This window comes from Petaurus breviceps, unplaced genomic scaffold (assembly GCF_028583685.1).
Source record: "Petaurus breviceps papuanus isolate PSGF00001 unplaced genomic scaffold, PetGlider_PUasm1.0 175, whole genome shotgun sequence".
NCBI classification, from domain to species: domain Eukaryota; kingdom Metazoa; phylum Chordata; class Mammalia; order Diprotodontia; family Petauridae; genus Petaurus; species Petaurus breviceps.
The window spans coordinates 25,499,160-25,521,919 of NW_027185764.1; the positions used below are offsets into that span (position 1 = coordinate 25,499,160).

General features: G+C 38.5%; 1 protein-coding gene across 1 annotated transcript in view; it reads right to left on the bottom strand.

Moving 5' to 3' along the window:
• The window catches only part of LOC138159013 (phospholipid-transporting ATPase ABCA3-like), a 189,955-nt gene that overhangs the window by 56,169 nt on the left and 111,026 nt on the right, over nucleotides 1–22,760 (bottom strand). Inside the window, exons 15-18 of the mRNA XM_069085363.1 lie at nucleotides 18,839–19,025; nucleotides 15,714–16,014; nucleotides 11,747–12,005; nucleotides 11,378–11,582 (exon numbers count right to left, since the gene is read on the bottom strand). Of these exons, the coding sequence (XP_068941464.1) occupies nucleotides 11,378–11,582; nucleotides 11,747–12,005; nucleotides 15,714–16,014; nucleotides 18,839–19,025 (952 nt within the window). The remainder of the gene's footprint in view (nucleotides 1–11,377; nucleotides 11,583–11,746; nucleotides 12,006–15,713; nucleotides 16,015–18,838; nucleotides 19,026–22,760) is intronic.

A 22,760-nucleotide genomic window follows, 5' to 3' on the forward strand; every position in this document is an offset into this window, starting at 1 on the left:
ATCCAGTGGTCATGCTGCTTTGATAAGTCCTAGGTCTTTAGGAAATAACATATGTTTCACTGTTCTATAAGATCTATTACAACCCTTGAAGAAAGTACCCTCATAAGAGGAGGTCTAAAAGCTCAATGAAGAAAACAAATCCTTAAAAATTAGAACAGAGCAAATGGAAGCTAATAACTTTATGAGAAATCAAGAAATTATAAAATAAAACCAAAAGAAAGAAAAATAGATGATGTGAAATATCTCATTGGAAAATCCACCAACCTAGAAAATAGATCCAGGAGAGAGAAGGTAAGAATTATTGGACTACCCGAAAGCCTTGATAAAAAAAAAAAAAAAACCAGCCTAGACATCATCTTTCAAGAAAAACTGCTCTGATATTCTAGAACCAGAGGGAAAAAATAGAAATTGAATGAACCCACCTATTACCACTTAAAAGAGATCCCAAAGGAAAAACTCCTAGGAATATTGTAGTCAAACTCCATAGTCCCTAGGTCAAGGAGAAAATATTGCAAGTGGCCAGAAAGAAACAATTCAAGTATTGTGCAAAAACAATCAAGATAAAACAAAATTTAGTAGCTTCTACACTGAGGGATCAGAGGGCTTAGAATATGATATTCTGGAGGTCAAAGGAGCTAGGATTAAAAACAAGAATCATCAAAACTGAAAGTAATACTTTCAGGGAAAAAATGGGAATTCAATGAAATAGAGGTCTTCCAAGCATTCTTTTTTTTTTTTTAAAGCAAGTGGGATTAAGTAACTTGCTCAAGTTTACACAGCCAGTTATTTTGTGTGGGTATTAAGTATCTGAAAGGCTGGAACTGATCCTGGGTCCTCCCGATTCCAGGGCCAGCGCTCTTATTCACTGCACCACCTAGCTTGCTTTAACCTGCTTGGATCTGGATTGCTGTCTAGGGTGGAGGTCCTGGGGTGCTTGAGCAGCCTGCCAAAGCATGTGGAAGCTTCAGAGAGGTCACCTAAACTCCAGCAGCTGCGAAATCCCCAGTGTTTGGAATAAAGCTCCTGTTTCTGGTAGCAGAGTTCTACCGTGGCAAAAGGCTCAAAGGTCAAGTAACTGAGTGGCAACATGAGAAATCAAAGGAAGCAAAGGAAGCAGAGCAACCCAACTTTATACTCCTATTTGGGGACTAAAAGGATCAAAGCATGGAATGGGAAGAAGACAATGAAGTCAGAATTCCTGCACCAAAATCTTCCAAGAAAAATATGAGCTGGTTACAGGCCATACAGGAACTTAAAAAGGATTTTGAAAATCAAATAAGAGAAGTGGAGGAAAAATTGGGAAGAGAAGTGAGAAAAATGCAAGAAAATTATGAAATGAGAGTCAACAACCTGACTGAAGAAAATAACACCTTAAAAAATAGACTACCTCAAATGGCAAAAGGGGCTCAAAAAGGCAATGTAGAGAGCAACACCTTAAAAAGCCAAATTGTCAGATGGAAAAAGAATCTCAAAAGCTCACTGAAGAGATTCATTCCTTCAGAATTAGATTGGAGCAAATGGAAGCTAGTGAGTTTATGAGAAATCAAGGTACTATTAAACAAATGAAAAAATAGAAGGCAATGTGAAATATCTCATTGGAAAAACCACTGGCCTGGAAAATAGATCCAGGAGAGATAATTTAAAAATTATTTCGACTATCTGAAAGTCATCATCAAAAAAAGAGCCTAGAAATCATCCTTAAAGAAATTCTTAAGGAAAATTGCCCTGATGTTTTAGAACAAGAGGGAAATACAGAGGTTGAAAGAATCCATAGATCATCTCCTGAAAAAGATCCCCCCAAAAAAACTCCTAGGAATATTATAGCCAGGTTCTGGAGTTCCAAGATCAAGGATAAAATATTACAAGTAGCCAGGAAGAAACAATTTCAACATTGTGGAAACACAATCAGGATAACACAGGATCTGGAAGCTTCTACACTGAGGGATAGAAGGGTTTGGAATATGATATTCCGGAGGGCAAAGGAGCTGGGATTAAAACCAAGAATCACCTACCCAGCAAAACTGAGTATCATGTTTCAGGGGAAAATATGGTCATTCAGTGGAATAGAGGACTTTCAAGCATTCTTGATGAAAAAACCAGAGTTGAATAGAAAATTTGACATTCAGACACAAGAAGCAAGAGAAGCTTGAGAAGGTAAACAGGGAAAAGAAATAATAAGGAACTTATCAAAGTTGAACTACTTATATTCCTTCATGGAAAAATGATAATTGTAACTTATGAAACTTTTTTCAGTATGAGAATAGTTGAAGGGAATAGAAATGTACATATACGTATATGTGTATATATATATGTATGTATATGTATGTATGCATATACATACATATATGTCTATATAGGAGGGTATATGGGCATATGAATACATATGTGAGTCTGTGTATATATGTCTACAGGTATACATAGACAGAGGACACAGGACCAGTTGAATAGGAAGGGATGATACTTAAGAGGTGAAATTAAGAAGTGAGAGAGGAATATAATGAGAGCAGATGGGGAGAGACAGAATGGGGTAAATTATCTCATATAGAAAAGGCAAGGGAAAATTGTTACAACGGAGGGCAAGAACAGGAAGGCAAAAGGGAATAAGTCAACCTTATTCTCATTGAATTTGGTTTAGGGAGGAAATGACATACACACTAAATAGGGTATGTAACCCTATAGAAGAATAGAGGGGAAGGAGAAGAGAGGGGGATAATGGAAGGGAGGGCAGGCTGAGGGGGAAGTTGGAAGCACCCACTTTTGAAAAAGGACAGGATCAAAGTAGAGAACAGAACAAGTGGGAGAGGTGGGATAGGATAGAGGGAAATACAGTCAGTCTTTCACAATATATCCACTATGGAAATGTTTTGAATAGCTATACATGTACAACCTATATTGAATTGCTTATCTTCCCAGTGAGGGTGGGTGATGAGGGAGGAAGGGAAAGAATCTGGAATCCAAAGTTTTAAAATCAAATGTTTTAAAATATATTATTATTATTATTATTTTACATGTAACTGGGAAATTAGATATACAGGCACTGGGGCATAGAGATCTACTGTGCCCTACTGGAAAGTTGAAGGGGGAATGGGAGAAGATATGGAAGAGAGCAGATTAGAGGAGGGGATATTCAGTGGGAATAGCTGTTTTGGAGTGGGACGTAGGGGAAACTGGGGAGAAAATTTGTAACTCAAAATCTTGTGGAAATGAATGATGTAAGCTAAAAAATAAAAAAAGAGAGAAAAAATAAAAAGAAAAGAAAAGATTAAAAGGAAAGAGAAATCATAAGGGACTTATTAAAGTTGAACTGTTTACATGATGATACCTAAAAAATAAAATTAAGTCATGAAAGAGGAATGTACTGGGAGGAGAAAGGGAGACATAGAAAGGTATACATTATCTTACATAAAAGAGGCAAGAAGGGAGGAGGTGAGAGGGAATGGACTAGCCTTACTCTCATAGGATTTAGTTTAAGGAGGGAATATCATACACACTCAGCCCTTCTACTGGGTATGAAAATATATCTTATCATACAAGAAAGTAGGGGGAAGATAGATAAGAGAGAAGGGGGATAATAGAACGGAGGGCAAAAGGGAGGAAGGAGTAATCAGAAGCAAGTCAAAAGAGAAAATAGAATAAATGGGAGGCTGGACAGGATGGTGGGAAATATAGTTAGTCTTTTACAATATGACTGTTAAAGAAGTGTTTTGCATGACTACATATGTATTATCTATTTAGAATTGTTTCCCTTCTCAATTAGGGTGGGTGGGGAGGGAGGAAGGTAGAGAATGTGGAAATCAAAGTTTGAAAAACAAATGTTAAAAATTGTTTTTGCATGCAACTGGGAAATTATATATACAGGCAATGGGGTATAGAAATCTATCTTTCCCTACAGGAAAATAGAAGAGAAGGGCATAAGAGAAGAGGGTAGAAGAAGAAGGTAGAAGAGATAGAAGGAAAGGCAGATTGAAGGAAGGGGTAATCAAAATGAATTCTTGGTGTGGGGGAAGAGGAGAGATGGGGAGAAGATTTGGAACTAAAAATCTTGTAGATGTTAATGTTGAATGCTAAAATAAATAAATTAATAATAAAAAAAGAAAGTACCCCCATGTCTTCATGGCGATGATCAAAGCCAGTAGCTTGGTCCATAGATACACTGCACTGTGGTCAGCTAATATGGATGATGTACTAAACAGGAGGGAACCTGACTCAAAAGCTCTTTAAGGACAGAGACTTTCATCTTACATAGAAGTCTTTTCATATTTTTCTGTATTCATCACATTAATTTCTTATAGCACAGTAACATTCTACTACATTCATATACCACCATTTTTTGGCTATATACCCCACTCATCTATACCAGGGCTTCTTAAACTTTTTCCATTTGTGACCCTTTTTTATGTTTCTGTAGTGTTCATTTGTGTTATGTGGATTGAGGGCACGAACAGTACAAAGTACACAAGCTTTGTGTTCAGAATCAAGGCTGCAATCAAATTGTCAATGCAACAGAGGTAAGCACTGCCAGAAACACCTTGGATTCATCAAGCAATTGATTTTTAATTAATTTTTTGTCATTGCATGTTCAGAAACCTTTTACTGTTGCCAATTTTTTTGCATCAGGACCCATAGTTTAAGAAGCGCTGTTCTATAGATATATCCTGAAACCAGCTTGTATAATGAAAGCTATACCCTTTACCCCTTAAAGTCCTAAGTCCTATAGCCTAAGAACTGGCACTCCCAGAGTCAGCATGAATTCACCTGGTCTTTCAGTGGTCTCTACTACCTTAAGCAAACAGTCTAGGCTTGAACTTCCCGATTCCTGGTGCTTCTGAAGAAGGAAGAAGAATTCTTCAACAGAGAAATTTTGGACTCTTATATGCTATCTAGTGATGCCACCAGTAATAGGCAGAACTCTTCTCTGGGAGTAGAAAACCACGAGTAAATTTAGATGGTCCAATTAAGATAAACATAACTCTTAAGTTGGATCTGACTAAAACCCATTATAACTTCCCCAATCCTGGTATATGCTGCAAAGTGTCATTGAAGCAACATGTGTTTTGAGCTCAGACTAAAACAGATACCCATGGATCCTTTCCACACAAAACCACAGCCACATTGCAATGACAACACAAGGGCAGCCAAAGACCCCAAACCCTAGGGAACACAACTGCATCACTGGTAACTTCTAGTCTCCAGAGGTCTTTCCTCTGTGTGCATGTACTCTACAGACTTTCACCAAAAATGTTCTTCCTTATCACCATATTCTTTCACACCAAGTACAGGCCAGTATCCACATCTTGAGCGTGCCCCTGCTGTACTTTCTGGTGCAAACCTGCAGCAGAGAGGTGCTCCAGGGAAACCTTCCCTACCCAATACACACCACCACCTGAATGTCCTTCTTCCCCTGATTATATTATAAAAATACCACCCTTCTCAAACCTCCACTAAATCTGTTCTCAGTCTTCCTTCATTCTGGAGGAGGAAGACTGCCCATCCTGCTGCTCTGCATGTCCCCAAGAGGAAATGCACTATCACTGACAACCAACAGTTCACTGTCTAGGGAGCTCTGTAGCTGCCATTCTGCTAGGCTGGTGATGATTGGTATTGCTCTTTTGAACTTTTTCTAGATCTTCCTTCTTGCCCTTTCCCTCAGGGTTATGAATCTTGCAGATTACACTCCATTTTTTTTACCTCTGTCCTCTTTTTCTCAGAGTTTCTCTCTCCACCTAAGGCAAAGACAAATATCTAACTGCTCCTATGCAACATGTACCAGGGTTTCTTCCTTGTAGCCATATGTAAATCCTCTCAGTCCAGTGGGGTCAAACTAAAAAAAGAAGATCCCTGAAAGCTGCATATTGACTTAGAAACACACAAATTAACATTTTCTGTGCTGTACTGTATTTTTATTTATTTTGTTAAACATTTCCCAATTATATTTTAATATGGTTCAGGTGACATTGAAAGTGGGCCAGGAGTTTGCTCCTACTGCCAAGTCACCCTACTCAGGGAATGACAGAAACAGAAACTCACAGTAATGTTGGTCAAAATTCAGGGATTCTAAAGAAAAAATACTGCCAATAGCAAAAAACAAAAAGGATAATTAATTAAGGGACCACAGTCAAAAGTCAGACAAGAAGCTTCTACTATAAATGAGGGGGGCAACTAGGTGGCATAGTGGATAGAGTGTTGGGCCTACAGTCAGAAAGTCCTGAGTTCGAATCTGGCATCAGCCACTTATTAGTTGTGTGACTGTGGGAAAAAAAAATTAACTCTGTTTATCTCAGTTTTCTTATCTATAAAAGGAACTGGGGGAGGAAATGAAAAGCCACTCCATTATCTTTGCTAAGAACCCCCCAAAAATGGGTCATAAAGAATTGGACATGACTGACCAACAATAACTATATATGAGAGCAGGTCTCACAGGCTACAATATTCCAATAGTCAAAAAATGACTATTCCAGACCACCAAAATAAAAACACAGAGGGAGAAGGAAAATGTTTCTTCAGAATTTTAATGTCTTCAAAGGATATTAAAGAGCCAACATTAGAAAAACCAAGGACCAAAGCATGAAATAGTTCTGTTATGAGGATTTTAAGAAGGGAGAGTAAAGGAAAGGTAAGGTAAAAGGAAAAAGAGGGGGATGTGACTTGCTACTTTTCATAATCAGTATATAAGAACATGAGTATATATAAATTGAGGAAGGGAAGGAATGATTGAGATTAACTTCATTCTCATCTGAAATGGACAAAGGATATCTGAAAAATGCATCACAAACACAAAAATTATATTAAATTCAGGGGAAAAAAGTGGAGATAAGGAAATGAGGTGGGTTTAGGACAGAGGATAATACTGGGAAGGGAACAACTGCAAGCAAAACAAACTTTCTGATCCAGAAAGGGAGATTAAAAGTGAGGTAAAGAAAAGCAAAGAATAAGAATCTAAGGGAGATGGGGGTCCCACCTGGGGAGTGGCTGAACAAATTATGACATGTAAACATAATGTAATATTGTGTTGTAAGAAATGTAAAAAGAGATAATTATAGAGAAGCTTGGGGAGTATGAACTAATTCAGAGCGACATGAGTAGAACCAGGAAAACAATCTGTACAAGGAAATCAACATAGAGAAAAATAACTTTGAAAGACTTAAGAACTCTGATCAATGCAACAACCAATTATGAAGTGCATTAAAGATGGATGGTCAGTGTTTGGATTCATTTCGACTATACTTATTTGTTAAAGGGTTTTTTTTTTTCAGATTTTGATTTAGCTGGGAAATTTGGAAGAAGAGGAAGAAGTTAACAATGTTAACTCACCATGGAAGTATTTTTTAAAATGTACAGAAGGTAACAGACTTTCAGAAGGAAGTACAGACAAATGGGACTGTTCTGAAAGTAATCCGTAGAATGATATATTGTAATCACATATATAATATACATACATTTAGATAACACACACACACATATTTAAAGAAGCAGCATGAAATGGAGATTCATGGTTTCATATAAAATCCCTAGTTTCTCTTTATGTGTTCTGATTGGTCTGTGGAAAAGCTCTTTTTGGGTGTCCAAGTTCAGAATAAAATATAAAATAAAACCCAAAGAGAGCCTATATTTTACTCTCGAGGGAATAGGGAGGCACTAGAGTTTACTGAGTATTAGAGTGGTATTGCCAGATTTGAGCTTAAAGAGAATCATTTTTGTACAAAGTAGAGAATGTACTAAAGTGGGAAGAGGTTTTGAGACCAATGAAGAAGTGGTTGAAATAATCTGAGCAAGGTGTGATAAGGAGCTGAGCTAAGGCAGTGAGAATATAAGGAAAGAGGAGATGGATATAGAAGATCTTGAGGAGGTAGAAATGGCCGGACTTGGCAACTGCTTAGGTATGTGAGGTAAGGGAGAGTAAGCAAAGGGCCAGGGTTACACATTTAGGAGCCTGGAAGAATTGTGGTGCTCCAACATATCTAATCAGCAACTAAATCCCATTGTTTTTACCTCCACCCTATCTCTCATATCTATGTGGATTTGGAGTCAAGATGACAGGTAAGCTTTTATTTTCATTCCTTCACATCCTCCAGTCCGAAATGTAATTGAGAAAGTCGAGAAAAAGTTCCATTGGGTCATTTTTCCAGCCAAGAGCTGGCCAGGAGCTGAACAATGGCAGCAGCACAAATGGCGGAGGCAGCAGTGGGCGGGAGGTGGGGGGGAGGGGGAACAGCAGCAAGGAAACACCAGCATCCAGGAATGGGAATGGGAATGTTTAGGCAGAAAGATATCCCAGTGTTGAGGTTTGGGATTTAGGGGTGCTCGAGACCCCAGAATACCAACACACCCTGTCCTGCCAAATGAATTTGACTCAAGCCTTTTCTCAGCCAAAGAAAACAAAGTTTATTAAAGATTCACCATATTGGGTAGTCGCTTAAGGAACCTAAGCATTTGTGATGCCTGTATTGACAAACAGGCCAGAACAATCTGACACAGACTGAGTCTGAGCTAGATTGAATCTGAGTCCCTTCATGGAGGCAAGATGGATCTTATATACAGAAGGACTGTGGGAAGGATCTAGGAGTGATCTAACAGTCTGGGAGCAGGGGTATAGGGAGGGTCTTGAGCAGAAGTCTAAGGAGGATCTTGATGGGACTGGGGTGACTAGAGGTCAGACTCCAGGAACCAAGAGAATGGGATTTTGATGGGATAAAGGGTGGGAAACAGCTTGAGATAACAGACAATGGAGGGCTAGGTTAGTTTAAGGGTAACTGAGTTGGTCATAGATATTTTGATAGGATCAAGGGTGGGAGGTAGCTGAAGGCTACCTGCAGGTGACAGACCTTGGAGGGCTAGGCTAGGTTAATGAGAGATTCAGTCATGGTGAAAAACTCTAGGGAATGCCAGATGAAGTGGGAAGATTCAAAGGGGTTCCCAGAGCCTATACCCCATCAATAGGAGACCCCTGTATTAGTTCAAATCTGGCCTCAGACTAGCTATGAGATCCTGGGCAAGTCACTTTGTTTTCATCAGTTTCTTCATCTATAAAATGAGCTGGTGGAAATGGCAAGCTACTCCACTGTCTTTGCTAAGAAAACCCCAAAAGGGTTTATGAAGAGTTGGATGTTACTGAAAAACAATAAAATTTGTCAAAGAGTTAGAAACTGAGTGGATACTTATCAAATGGGGAATGGTTGAACTAGGTATGGTATATGTATGTGATAGAATACTATTGTGCTATAAGAAATGATGATAGGGAATGGTTTCAGAAAAACTTGGAGAATTTGAAAACAGATACAAAATGAGGTGAGCAGAACCAAGAGAACAATTTACATAGTAACATCAATGTTATAAAGCAAAACAACCTTTTACAATAAGTGAAAGACTCTGAGAAACACATTTACCCACTACAGTTCCAAAAGACTCATGATGAAAAATGCTATCCACCTTCAGAGAGAGAACTGATGGACTCAGTGTATAGACTAAAGCAAATTTTCTTCCTTCCTTCCTTCCTTCCTTTTTCCCTCTTTTCTTTTTCTTCAGTCTTTTCTTTCTCTTTTTTTTTGTCAGAACATGGCTAATGTGGAAATTTGATTTGCATGACTTCATATCTATAATGGATTTTATATTTCTTGCTTCTTGATGGGTAGGGGCAAGTTGGAGCGGGAAGGGAGAGAATCTGCAACTGAAAATAAAATTCAGTGCAACAAATTATGCCTGTAGCATTTACCTCATCATGTTTGGTGAGAATTAAATTATATAAAGTATATGAAGAACTTTTTTTTTAAAGCAACCGGGGTTAAGTAACTTGCTCAAGGTTACGTGGCCAGTTATTTTTGTATGGGTGCCGAGTATGTGAGGCTGGAACTGATCCCAGGTCTCCCAACTCTGGGGCCAGCATTCTTACTCATTTCATTGTGCCACCTGGTCACCCCTAAGCAATTGGGGTTAAGTAACTTGCTCAAGGTTACACGGTCAGTTTATGAAGAACTTTTTAAATCTTAAAGCCCTATAAAAATGTCAGCTATTGTTCATTTTGTTTTATCATTGGTTGGACCCATTCTTGAATCACCTATTACAAAGACTGTTGGGTTCAGGCCCCTAGGATCTCTCCATGGGGGTCTGAGGAGAGATGGTGGAGGTTGTAGTTTGAATTACTTAGTACATGCTGCCTCCTATTTCTCCTACAGAGTCCCTTGTTGTTTCAGCTAGGTTGGCCTGCCTGCAGTTGGTTAGCAGTGGGTGGGGATGGCTGGCCCCTTCTCTACATGAGTTATTGCCCCATATGATACTTCTGAGAGTTGGGCTGGCAGCAAGACTGGTGGTCTAAGAGGTACTGCCACTCTGAGGGTGCTTTTCCTTATCTGTCTGCTGGTAGTAAACAGTCAGCACTAGGTGGTGCTGCTAAGGAAGGGGCCTCTTTCTCCCGTCATGATGTCTTCAGTGACTAGGCCAGAGGACAGAAGTTTAGGAGGCATTACTATTCCTAAGGCTTTTGGATTCAGGGTCCTGGGCCTCAAGGTGCCATTACTGTATTGTAGCTCACTTGCTGTTTGATAAGTGACCTCACAGTAACAGCTTAGCTCTTGACTCTTACACACTATATTTTCTATCTACAAGAATAACTTGCCAGCATAGTAGCCTCTATCTCTAGTCAGTCCTTTCCCTGACCCCATCAGCCGAGCAGGTCCAGGAGGAATAACAGTGCATAGACTGAAAAGTCCAGCTAGCTGGAAATATTTCAGGAACTCTGTGCAAAGGGTGACAAAGTACTTTGATGGACATTTTAAGGATGACAAATTAGCTCAGGGCTGGTTACACAGTATGTATGCCTATTCAAAGAGCTCCAGTAGAAGTCACTAGTCATGGCTGAATAGTGGAAAGGAGGAAAAAAAATGAGAGGTATTTTCTCCTCTGTGTAGTTATACCTGGCCATACCAGTATATTCAAACAGAGAACTTTTAAAAGTAGAAAAAGTAAAACTGCATGGGTATTACTAGTATAACAGGAGACAAGTAGATATGCCAAGGACAATGCTAAAAGTTTATTACAGACTTGAAAAGTATAGGGCAGGTCACTTAACATAACATGACAAGAATAATCATTCTGTCTTTGGAGAACTCCCATGGCTAATATTTGCTGGTGAGTAAAATGAAGAAGAGTTGCCTCTATTTCTACAGATACAAGGTTACCAACATATTTAGCTTTTTCTTCTGACAGAGGAGCTACTCATATTGGGGATTCCACATTGGATTTCCCAGTATTAGTAGCTGAGACTCCATTCCTCAGCTACAGATCCTCTTTGATTTGGATTGAATTCAGAACAACACTGGCTGATGAGAGAGATACTGTGGTACAAGAGAAGATCTGACCTTGACACACCTTGCTTAGTACTTACCAGCAACAGTAAACAGGGAATGAAGAAGTTGAAGAGGTCCCACATCAGGGCAGACAGCCAGAAAATGAGGACATATATGCCAGCCACAAAGTGGATGTGCTTTACTCCATTTACTCTCTCACTGACAGTCTGGATGGAAAAAGTACTGGCCAAGGTAGACAGGCCAAAGGATAGGCTAATGGCAACCTTATATCCATTAGAACTGCTGCAAGAGATGGAACGTGAAAGACATTAGTTCATATGGATAGTAGGAAAGATTCCCACAGTTACCACTTTCCTAAGTATACATAAATAGATGAACAAATCGCTAAGGACAGAGAAATAATACATGTAAAGATCCCCAACCCCAGGAGAAGGGTAGTCACATACTCAGCAAAGATATTATTCATTTTATTGAAGACACTGACAGGCTGAGGCTTGTTGGAAACTGTAATGGAAGCATTGGGGCCAGAAAGCAGCATAAATAGGATATTGTCCAAAACTGCAGTGGCTATTGCGGCTGAATGGTATGCCTGGTTGTTGAACAGAGCAGTCACGATCAGCTTGCTGTTAGTGACTTCCAGGGAAATTGCAACAATACAGTGTTCAATACAGCTTTTACTTCCAACCAGGAAATCTTCTAGGTTACCTAAGTTGGAAAAGCATTATAGGTAAGTCAGGTTATGTGCATTGTAGAATCCTCATCATGCTGGATTAGATTAAAAATGGAAGACACAATATCTGTCCTCAGAGGCTTATAACAAACATTCTTTCATCGGTGACTGAGCTGCTAACTTAAGGCTACATAAGGTTAATAAAAAAAAATAATAAAAGTGATAACTATATTTATTTATATCATGCTTTAAGATTTTCAAAGCATTTTATAAATATGATCTCATGTGATACTTACAACAACCCTAAGAGGTGGGTACTATTATTATCTCCATGTTACAGGTGAGAAAACTAAGGCAGAGAGAGGTTGTGAATTGCTCAGCATCACACAGCTAAAGTATCTGAAGCCACCTAGCCATTCCAGATTTAACCCCCCAGGTTAAAATTCCTATGACATAGAGAGATATACTCACAAGTCCAGTTTTTTCTGTATCTAACATGAGAACCAAGATTACAATGCAAATAAGTCAAAGAGAGAATTAGCATTAGTGACACCTGTAAACGGTAATGATAATGGAGGACCAGCCGACTTTTTTTCATTGTCCTGTGGAGATCAATAGCCTGCTATTGGTGGTTAGTCCCATTGTGGCATTGTTCCTGTCTCTAATGAAATGTTAATGGGAGTACAGATTTTTATTAAACAGTTTGAATAATTTCTCAGTCTCTGGCTATGCTTACAATGAGGAAACAAGGTGACCTAACAGTTAGACATCTTGACTGACCAAGGGCATATGGTAACTAACCAGTATGGTAATGTCCCATTAACATGACACATTGTACTTGAAATGCTGGTAATTGTTCAACAGATTTACATTAAGACACAGCATTGTACAGTGAGTCTATTGCCTTCAAGATCAATTTTTTATTATCTTGGTCCATCCTTATTGCCTCCAAACTGGCCCTGAACTTATCCTTTTCAATTTCACAAGTATTACATACATACATCACAAGTAGATTAATTTATTAAAATTTAGCGTATCTATTTTGTTGTCTAAATACACTGTCTTTTTCTTTCAATTTCAATGAATTCACTAATCTACTTCAAACTGTTTCAGTTACAAGGCTCTATTCTCAAGTCCTCTTTCTTTACTGATTCCCTAACACTGTAACAAGGAAACTATTATATAACTTGGTTTAAAATCCTTTCTTTTTCAAAGGTTCAGTAGTTAAAATGACATAACTTTCCCAAGAATATCTACCTTTAAAACTATCTGTGCCACAACAAAATTTCCAAAGAAATCAGGAATCATCTTAATTATACAATAATGGCAACTACAACAAGGATTAAAAAAATGTTTTACTGCATGTTATCAGAAGGAAGGGAAAAGGAAGGGGATGTTATATGAAAATTTGGTTAACTGTTCCCTAATTTGGAAATAATTATCACATGGCTTGGGGGTGGGGGAAGTACTAATGAGTTATCAAAGATTTCTTTCTCAGTGAACACTGGATCTTGAAGCAAAGAAAAACTGCATTAGATCAGCAGAATATAGTCACAGGTAAGGTTCTTTTACTAGAATACTCAAAGAAATTCTTCAAATAATTCAGCAAGGCAAACTGGTTGCAGAGGTTCTTGATCTTTTTTTGTGTCATGACACAAATCTCTTTAGCAGATGGTAAAGCCTATGAACCCTTACTCAGAATAACATCTTTAAATGCATAATATAAAATATACAGAATAAGAAAGGAAACCAATTATATTGAAACACATTTATCAAAACAAACAAGTCCATGGGCCCTAGGTTAAGAAGTCTTAGGGATTTCTTATACCAAAGCCTAGCAGTTTAAAAAAGCTTTTGATAGGTTGAGAGCCAGGGTGATGTTTTCCCAAGTACGGATGCAACAGATGACATAAAATTAATTTTTTCTGGGGAAAAAAGGGACAACTAAGATTTAATTAAGCAGCAATTGATAAGTAGAGAAGAGAATGAGTAGATTAGGACATTATTCCTATTTCCTTTGAATTTTGCTACTTCTACTTAGTTTTATCTATTTCTTTAGAGTTGATTAGTCCTTATGATTATTTCAACAAATTATTGATTTTGTGGAAGGAACTAAGTATAATGGAAAACCTTGACCACTAACTACAGCTGTGAGCTCTAGTTAACAAATTATGCTTATGCATGTTGTGTGCCTTTAAAAGTAAACGACTGCTTTGTGCAAGACTTTTATGGTAGATACCTTAGTCTCTTATCATGAAGGATGCTTATCATGAGGGATCCTTTCCCAGCCTTCTCAAAAACCTTCCCCCTGCCCCACCACCTAGACCCATTCAATAAATTCCAGTGGCTCCTTCTGACCTCTAAGATCAAATATAAAGTCTTTTATTTGGCTTGTAAAGCTTTTTCTACCTGGGCCCTTTCTACCTTCCCAGTCTTCTTATATTTTATTCCCTTTCCACATACTCTGTGATCCAGTGACAATGGTCTTCTTAGTATTTTGGTAGTTGCTGAAGTCTTCATTTTTTACAATAAGATCATCTGTGATTTTTTAAAACTATGGATGTATTTCTCTCTGAGTTATTTTGAAAACTGATCCTAAAATGCATTCAAAATTGTGTCATCTATACAGGGTTTTATGACTTGAGGGAAAAGGCCTAGAAACCTAGGTCAGTTCTCTCCTACAACAGTTCACACAGCCCTGGGATGCCACCAGTTCCCCCAACTACCGATTTGAAGTGACAAACTCAAGCTAAGTCTCAGGGGTCTACTATATAAAAGAAAATAGGCTCCCAATAGTAGGACTGAGAGGGACCAAACAATGAGGAAAGAAGTCTAAGAGAAACTGCCATGAATAGGAAAAAAAAATGAACAGAAAAAAAAAAGACTGGAAGTACAGAAACACTAGACATAAATCTAAATCCTTAGGTAAGGCAAGGCAAGGTAAAGCAAGAAAATTAACAGGGTAAATCATACATACAGAAGGAAAAATAAGATTTATTTCTCCAAATCCACAAAACAATGAATTAAGTGAACCCCAAAGCTATAATCAATCAATCAATCAATTAATTGTAGCATGCTCTCTGGTCTTCCTCTCCCAACACCCATGTACCCTGGCAGTTTAGGTCCCCAGAGGACGATTGAGTATCACCCTCCTGGGACCCATCCTTGCCAGTGTGAGTGAGAGTTGGGAAGATGAGCTCAGAGAAAGTGTGATATAATTAATCAATTTAAAAGCACTTAGTAAGGGCTTATTAGATGCCTAGTACTGAACTAAGTGCTGAAGTAACAAAGGAACAAAAAAGCAAAGGAACCAACATTCTCATGAGGAAGACAAGTACCTATGTAAATTGGGACTTACAAGATACATACAGATAAAGGAATTTCCTTCACATCTCTGTGCTTTTGAATCCCAAAACAGAATAATAAAGTTTTATTTTAGAAAAAAGTTAAATAACTACAGACTTACAAATATTCAAGTCAAATGAAAAGATATATGCATATACATGTATATGTGCATATGAATATGTGTGTATATGTATGTATGCATGTATGTATATTCCCTAGCCATTGGATCCGTGACTCCAGAATGAACTGATCCTGAGTCACCTTGCTATCTGGATAACTTTGCAAGTCATTTAATTACTCTAAGAATGAGTTCCCAGTTCACTTCTGACTCTAAATGCTATGATTTCATGATATAGACAATTGTTCCCACCATCAGACACTGATCACATGATTCTTACCTGTCACTAATTTGGGCTGTTGTCCTCTTCGCTTTAGCATAATATTCAAGTATTCTGAGCTCTTCTTAATCAGAGATGTATTTCCAGAGACAGAAAAAGGGACAACAGTTTTGCCATATTCACTCAAATCCAATGTCAAGACTGGGCTTTCTTGATAATTTAAAGAATTAAAACTCCTGAACAATAAGGAAGTGAACACCAGAGGTGCCAAAATGTGTATTAATGTCATCTTCCAGTTGCGCCAACAATACATAGCTCTTTTGTTGAACATGGCATGGAATTGCTGGCAGTAGAGTTTACACTAGAATAAGGAAAGAGATACACAGCCATTACAATGGTCTCAGACATAAGTGAGCCATTCAACTTGAAGTCCTTTTCAGGCTGTCTGTCAGTCAGTCAATCAATAAACATTTATTAAGCACCTACTACATGCCAGGTACTGTGCTAGGTTCTGGGAATACAAACACAAAAAAGAGAGTCTCTTTCCTCAAGTAATTACGATCTAAGTGTAAAGACAACAAATAAACAAAAAAAGGAGCTAAAAAGAAAGAAGGGAGGGAAAGTTTCTAGTATGGGGGCATGAGGAGTGTAGCCAGGTAGGAAACAAAGAGATGACTAGCCTGGATACCCTCCTTCAATGGAGGTTCTAGGAAGAGCTCTCAGTCTTCAAAATAGAGGGACCCCAGGGCCAGAGGGTACTGATGAGGTGTCAGTCCCAGGGCTGATGTGGTCCTGCAGAAAGAAGAGGTTCCTGAGCTCCAGAATTTCCAATCTCTGCATAAAATGCTGCTCAACTATTTGCCAATGACATTTTCTCTTGTTCTCTCTATCCCAGCCCCTACTAGTAAGTCCAATTGCTTTCCCCTTTAATCATCTCCTCATTCTCTCTCATCTTCAGTCTCTCCTTATATACTGGTACCTTCTTTGCTGCTTATAAAAATATTTAGGTATTCCCTGGCCTCAAAAAAATATGTATATGTATGTGTGTATGTGTGTGTGTGTGTGTGTGTGTGTATAACTCTACCATCACCTTAAGCTATCATTTTATATCTTTCTGTCTTTTACTGGCTAACTCCTAGGAAAATAATCTAATCAACCAATCAATTTATTAATTAGATGTGGCAGGAACCATGCTTAGTGCTAGAAATATGAAGACAAAAATAAAGTAGACTACCTCTCAAGGGATTTACATTCCAAGAGAGTAAATGAAATGCATGTCTGTGTGTTTAGATGAGACATGTATAATTGATGAAATAGATACAATATAACCCTGGGGTGGAAAAAGTATTAGCAGTAGAGAGGTGATCCAAAAATGTCTTGCAAAGAAAGTGACAGTTGTTGAATTGAGTTTTGAAGGAAATCAGGGATTTACTAAGTACCAAAAGTGAGAAGATAATGAATTCCAGGCATGGAGGATTATCCATGACAGCTCATGGAGAGAAAAGATGGCATATTGTATGTAAGGAATAGTAAGACCAGTTTGGCTAGACTGTAGAGTGTAGAAAGGGAAGCAATATGTAGCTGAGAAGGTAAGGCTATAAGGAAACAAACAGAAATTTATACTTGATCTTAGGGGAAATAAGAAACCACTAGAGTTTTTGGAATAGGATGTGGAGTGGATGGGTGATGTGGTTAGAGCGTTGGCAGGGGTGTGGCAGGACTGGAGTAGGTTGATACTAGAGGCAGGGAATCTAATTTGGAGACCAGTGCAATGATCTAGGTCAGATGATGAGTGCCATAACTAGGCTGGTGGCCATGTAAGTGAAGAGAAGGGGAACTATGTCAGAGGTTGTAAGGATGGACATGGCAAGATTAAGCAACTGACTAGATCTGTGGAAAATGCTTGTGGGTGAGGAGTTTGGGATAATGTTATGATTCCAAACCTGTGTAATTGGACAGTTCAAGTTTCCTTGGCAGCATTAGCAAATGTGGGATAAGTGGTGGGTTTGGGTGGGGGGAGATAATGAGTTTTGTTTTGTACCTGTTGAGTTTGAAATGTCTTTGGAATGCCTAGTTTGAAATGTCTCCCTAACTTCCTCTCCTAGTATCTATATATAGAAACTATAAAATAATTAATTCATTACTCAAATTTTTCCTTTCAAATGATCTGCTAAATCATTACTCAAAATTCAGTAAGCTGAATTTTGCTTCAACCAAAAAGAAGTCAAGGGTTAACTAGATATAAATATATTGTAAATTTATCTAAAATATACACATATTTATGAATGGATGTATGTGTGTATATGTGTATATACATATAACATATACATGCATATATACACACATATGAATGGGCCCAATTTTTCTTAGGGTTACAGTATTTATAATTAAACTCAACTTCTGTAAAGTAAACTTCCTTAAGCTTCAAAGGAGGGAACCATATAGACTTTAGGGGATATTATTATTCCTAGGTAAAATAAATGAATTATTGTAACAGGGTGTTACAGGTGTGTCATACCTGTTTCCCATTAGGATGTAAGATCTCTTAGGACAGTGACTATTTTAGTTTTTGTTTTTATATCTCTTGCATCTATGAGACAGAGTACCTTGCACATAGTAAGTGCTTAATAAATTCTTATTGGGCAGGTAGGTGGTGCAGTGAATACAGCACCAGCCCTGGAGTCAGGAGGACCTGAATTCAAATCTGGCCTCAGATGCTTGACACACCCTACTATCTGTGTGACCTTGGGCAAGTCACTTAACCCCAATCACTTTGTCTCCTGCCCTCCAAAAAAAATTACTTATTGAGTTAAAATGGCTGCAGTTTAATGGTTGGATAAAAACAAAGGAAACATAATGTGTGTACTTGTCTCCAAATAGATGCGTATACACACTCGTTTACAGGACCACTTGTTGCTAATATCTACTGGGGCTGAGAGTGATTTAGTCAATTTCCAGATGTATTTTTACTGTTTCCTGGGTCATTTGGGATGGGAAATGGGGAAAAAAAACAGTTAGGGGTATAGGGTAGTATATATCCAAACCACAACAAACAACAGAATTGACAGTATTTTAAATATAGCTGGATCGTTTACTGCTGATATCTCCAAATTTTCTAGACTTTAAAACATACCTTATGCCCTAACCAAACTTAGCAGGCTTTCTGTCCCAAGGAATGCACTCACCCCAGTGTTGATTGCTTCAGGATTGGTAATCTGTATGTTTGAGGTCATGGACCTGTTAAACTGATTCTTTTTCCAAATAGGATGTTTCTGAGTAATTGATTGTTTTCTGGTTATTTTCTCTCTCTTGTTCCATGAAGAAAATTGGATGGATTGGAAACCCATACGGGCTTCCACCAGTTTACCAACCCTGTACCAAAAAGTATTTCATTATCATTACAGCTAAAATATATTTGTCTTTTAGGAATATGAATCAACATAATTGATAAAACATTTGAGGTTCCTCAACAAGATTACTGAGTAGGAGAAAGGGGCACAGAAGACATAAAAAGGAGATCCCTTTCAACATTCCAGAGGGAACTAACAAAAATTTAGCATTTAGCAATAAACTCTGAGGTGACATTTGAGGGAAATTAAAAATTCATTAATTTACAATGGCATTAAAGGCTACACATTCAAGAGATCTTGTGACACAAATCTGGGAATCCTAGAGCACAATGGTGGTTACTCAAATGATAAGGTTCAAATGATTATGTATCTTTACTTTTCGATCTCCACTAAACAATAAAACCCATATGGTGAGAATGCTAAGTAAATATTTTAGTGGAAAGAATTAGTCACAGGGATTAGGGGCAGAGCCAAGATGATGGAGTGAAAGCAGGGACATACTTGAGTTCTCTCACAAATTCTTTCAGATACATCTAAAAAGTGAATATGAACAAATTTGATAGTGGTAGAATCCTCTGGGAGACAGAGTGTGTCAGATTTCCAGCCCAGGAGAGTCCAGTTGGTCAATGGGAAAAAAACCTTGTTGCACTCGACTGGGAGAGTGTAGAACACGTGGGTCTACATCTGACTATGGGGGGACTCTGGGAGGCTGAATCACTAGCACAGTGGTGATTACCAAACCTCTCAGTGTAGGATGGGGTCTGTCGAGCTGAGTGAGACAGAAGTGCAAAGTCTACCGCAGTGGCAGCAGTTACTCCTGGAGCTACCAGCCCACAGACTAAATGTTTGAAGGTTACCTACTTGTATTTCTGGGAACCAAGATGGCAAAGTAAATTGTAAATACTGTCATTCCCCACTTGATAACCTTGAAAAACCCAGAGAATATTGTGCCAGGAGAAATTCTGGAATAGGGGAGCCAGCAACAGTAGGGGTAAAGCAGTCTTTTAGCTTAGGAGGCTAGGGAGATTGACAGGTAGGGCCCCTCTTGCTGTGGCTAACTGGGTCCAGTACAGGATGGGAGGTATCCCAGTAAGCCCCACCTCAGCAGACCAGCAGGGGATACTGAACCCCAAGGGGGTAGAGCCAACATCAGGACCGTAGGCATGCCTTCACACAGCCAGGGAAATTGGCAGATACCAGTGCAGATGACAGCTGAGGCTATCTGTGCTATAGCACAGTCCTAGGGGAAGAGGAGACTTCCAGTGGCCAGACCGCTCCTCCCCAACCACACACTGTGAGCTTTAGTATAACCCTGGGGAAACTCAGAAAGACATTACCTGGCCACAAGCCTTGGCACACACCAATCAGTTCCAGCTCAACACCAGGCCCTTAGCTCCCAACACAAGAAACTTGGAACAGAATCCTCCCATGATACAGAAGCATAGATCCACTTTTTTTTTTTTTTGCTTTTTAGAGGGGGGAAGGCAGGGAAATTGGGGTTAAGTGACTTGCCCAAGGTCACATGGCTAGTAAGTGTTAAATGTCTGATTCTGGATTTGAATTCAGGTCCTCCTGACTCCAGGGTTGGTGCTCTATTCACTGAGCCACCAACCACCCCAGAGATCCACTTTAAAGCCTGGAAAAAAGGCAATCACAATGAAGAAGAAAAGTAGAAAAACAAGGACCATAGAATCCTACTCTCAAGACAGGAATGAGCAAAATGTGAACACAGAAGAGGATAGCATTGACACGATATCCACATTGGAAACCTCAAAAGGGAATATGAATTGGTCTCAAGCACAAAAAATCATTCTTGGAAGAGCTCATGGAGGATTTTAAACACCAAATTAGATACAAGATAAATTGACCAATTATTTTAAAAATACAATGGACAAAATGGAAAAAAAAATCATGGATGAGAACAAATCTTTAAAAAGTAAAGTTGATGAAATGAATAACTCCTTGACAAGTAAAATTGGCAAAATGAAAAAAGAGGTACAGAAGCTAATTGAAGAAAATGATAAAATAAATGTTAGAATTGGGCAAGTAGGAGCTAGTGACTCTACAAGGCATCAAGAATGAGTCAAACAAAATCTAAAGAAGGAAGAAATGGAAGAAAAATATAAAATATTTCATTTGAAAAAAAAACGGCTTGGAAAATAGATGCAGGAGAGATAATCTAAGAATTATTGCTCTCCTAGAAAACCATGATGAAAAAAAGAGCCTGGACAGTATCTTCTAAGAAATCATCAAGGAAAATTGCTCTGGGGTCCTAGAATCAGAGGGTAAAATAGTTATCAAAGGAATCCACCAATAATCTCCTGAAAGAGATCCCAAATTGAAAAGTCCAAGGAATACTGTAGCAAAATTCCAGAATTATCAGGTCAAGGAGATGTAATAGGAATGGGAATTTGAAGATCTTCCCTGCCCTTTAATAGGCCTGCTTTGAAAGTAAACTCTACTCCCTAAAAGGCTGAATGTAATCACACAGAGCCTGTGATGGGAGGAATTTGCTGAAGGGTGGAGCAGAGCCCACAGGAAGTTTCCCTGCTTTGAAGATAAACTCTTCCCCCTAATAGGCTGAATTGTAGTCACATGGAGCTTGTGGTGAGAGGCATTTACTGAAGGGTAAAGCAGAGCTCACAGGAAGCTGGGAGTCAGAGCTAGATTAGATGTCTGGGGGAAAGGATGCTCAAGGAAGGAGTCAGGCTCGTGAGGAAATATTGATCTTATATTGGTTTGAGGGAAGGCTAAAGTTTGCTGTGGCTTTCTGTGCTGTTAAAGCTTGTTAACTTCTTTACTACTAAGATGGAATTGGCTTACTGGTTTTGGGATTTGGTTTTCTGGTGTCTAAATAAATACTTTGCTTCTGTCCTCTATATGGAAAGTTTGTTATATTTTGCAATCAAGGACCATGTGGGAATATTTATGGTCACAGTCTTTATCATGATTGTGGGTGCTATAAATATTGCATTGACACCATAGGAGAAAATAATGCAAGCAGCCAGAAAGAAACAATTAAAATACTGTGGAACTACAGTCAGGATCACACAGGACCTTGCAGCTTCTACATTAGAAGATTGGAGGGCTTAGAATATGATATTCCATAAGTCAAAGGAACTTGGACTACAACCAAGAACCAAGTATCCAGCAAAATTGGGCATAATCTTTCACGCAAGGAGATGGGCATTCAATGAAATAACAAACTTCTAGACCTTCCTGATGAAAAGGCCAGAGCTCAAAGGAAAATTTGATTTTCAAATACCAGAATCAAGAGAGGTATAAAAAGGTAACCAGGAAAAAAAAGAGGAAAAAAATCTTTATTATTCAATAAGGGCAAATTGTCTATATCCCTATATGGATGATACTCGCTAATCTTGAGAGTTTTTGTTTATTGTGACATTTAAAAGGGATATACAGAGTGTGTGGGTAAAAATTAACTGATGTGATGAGAAAACCTAATTAAGGGGTGCAAAGGGATTGTAATGGGAGAAGAGGAAAAGTGTAGGCAGGAAAGCATAATTATATCACATGAAGAGGCACAAAAACTTAATATAGTAGAGGGAAAGAAGGGAAGGAGAAGAGCATTGTTTGAGATTTATACTCATTGGATTTGGTTCAAGGAGGGGATAACATACTCTGTTAAGCATAGAAATCTAATGTGCCCTACAGGCTGTAGGAGGGGAAAGGGGAAAGGAAAGGGGGGGAGGTTAGAAAGGAGGGAAGAAGTAGTAAGGAAAAAGGTAAGAAAAGGGAG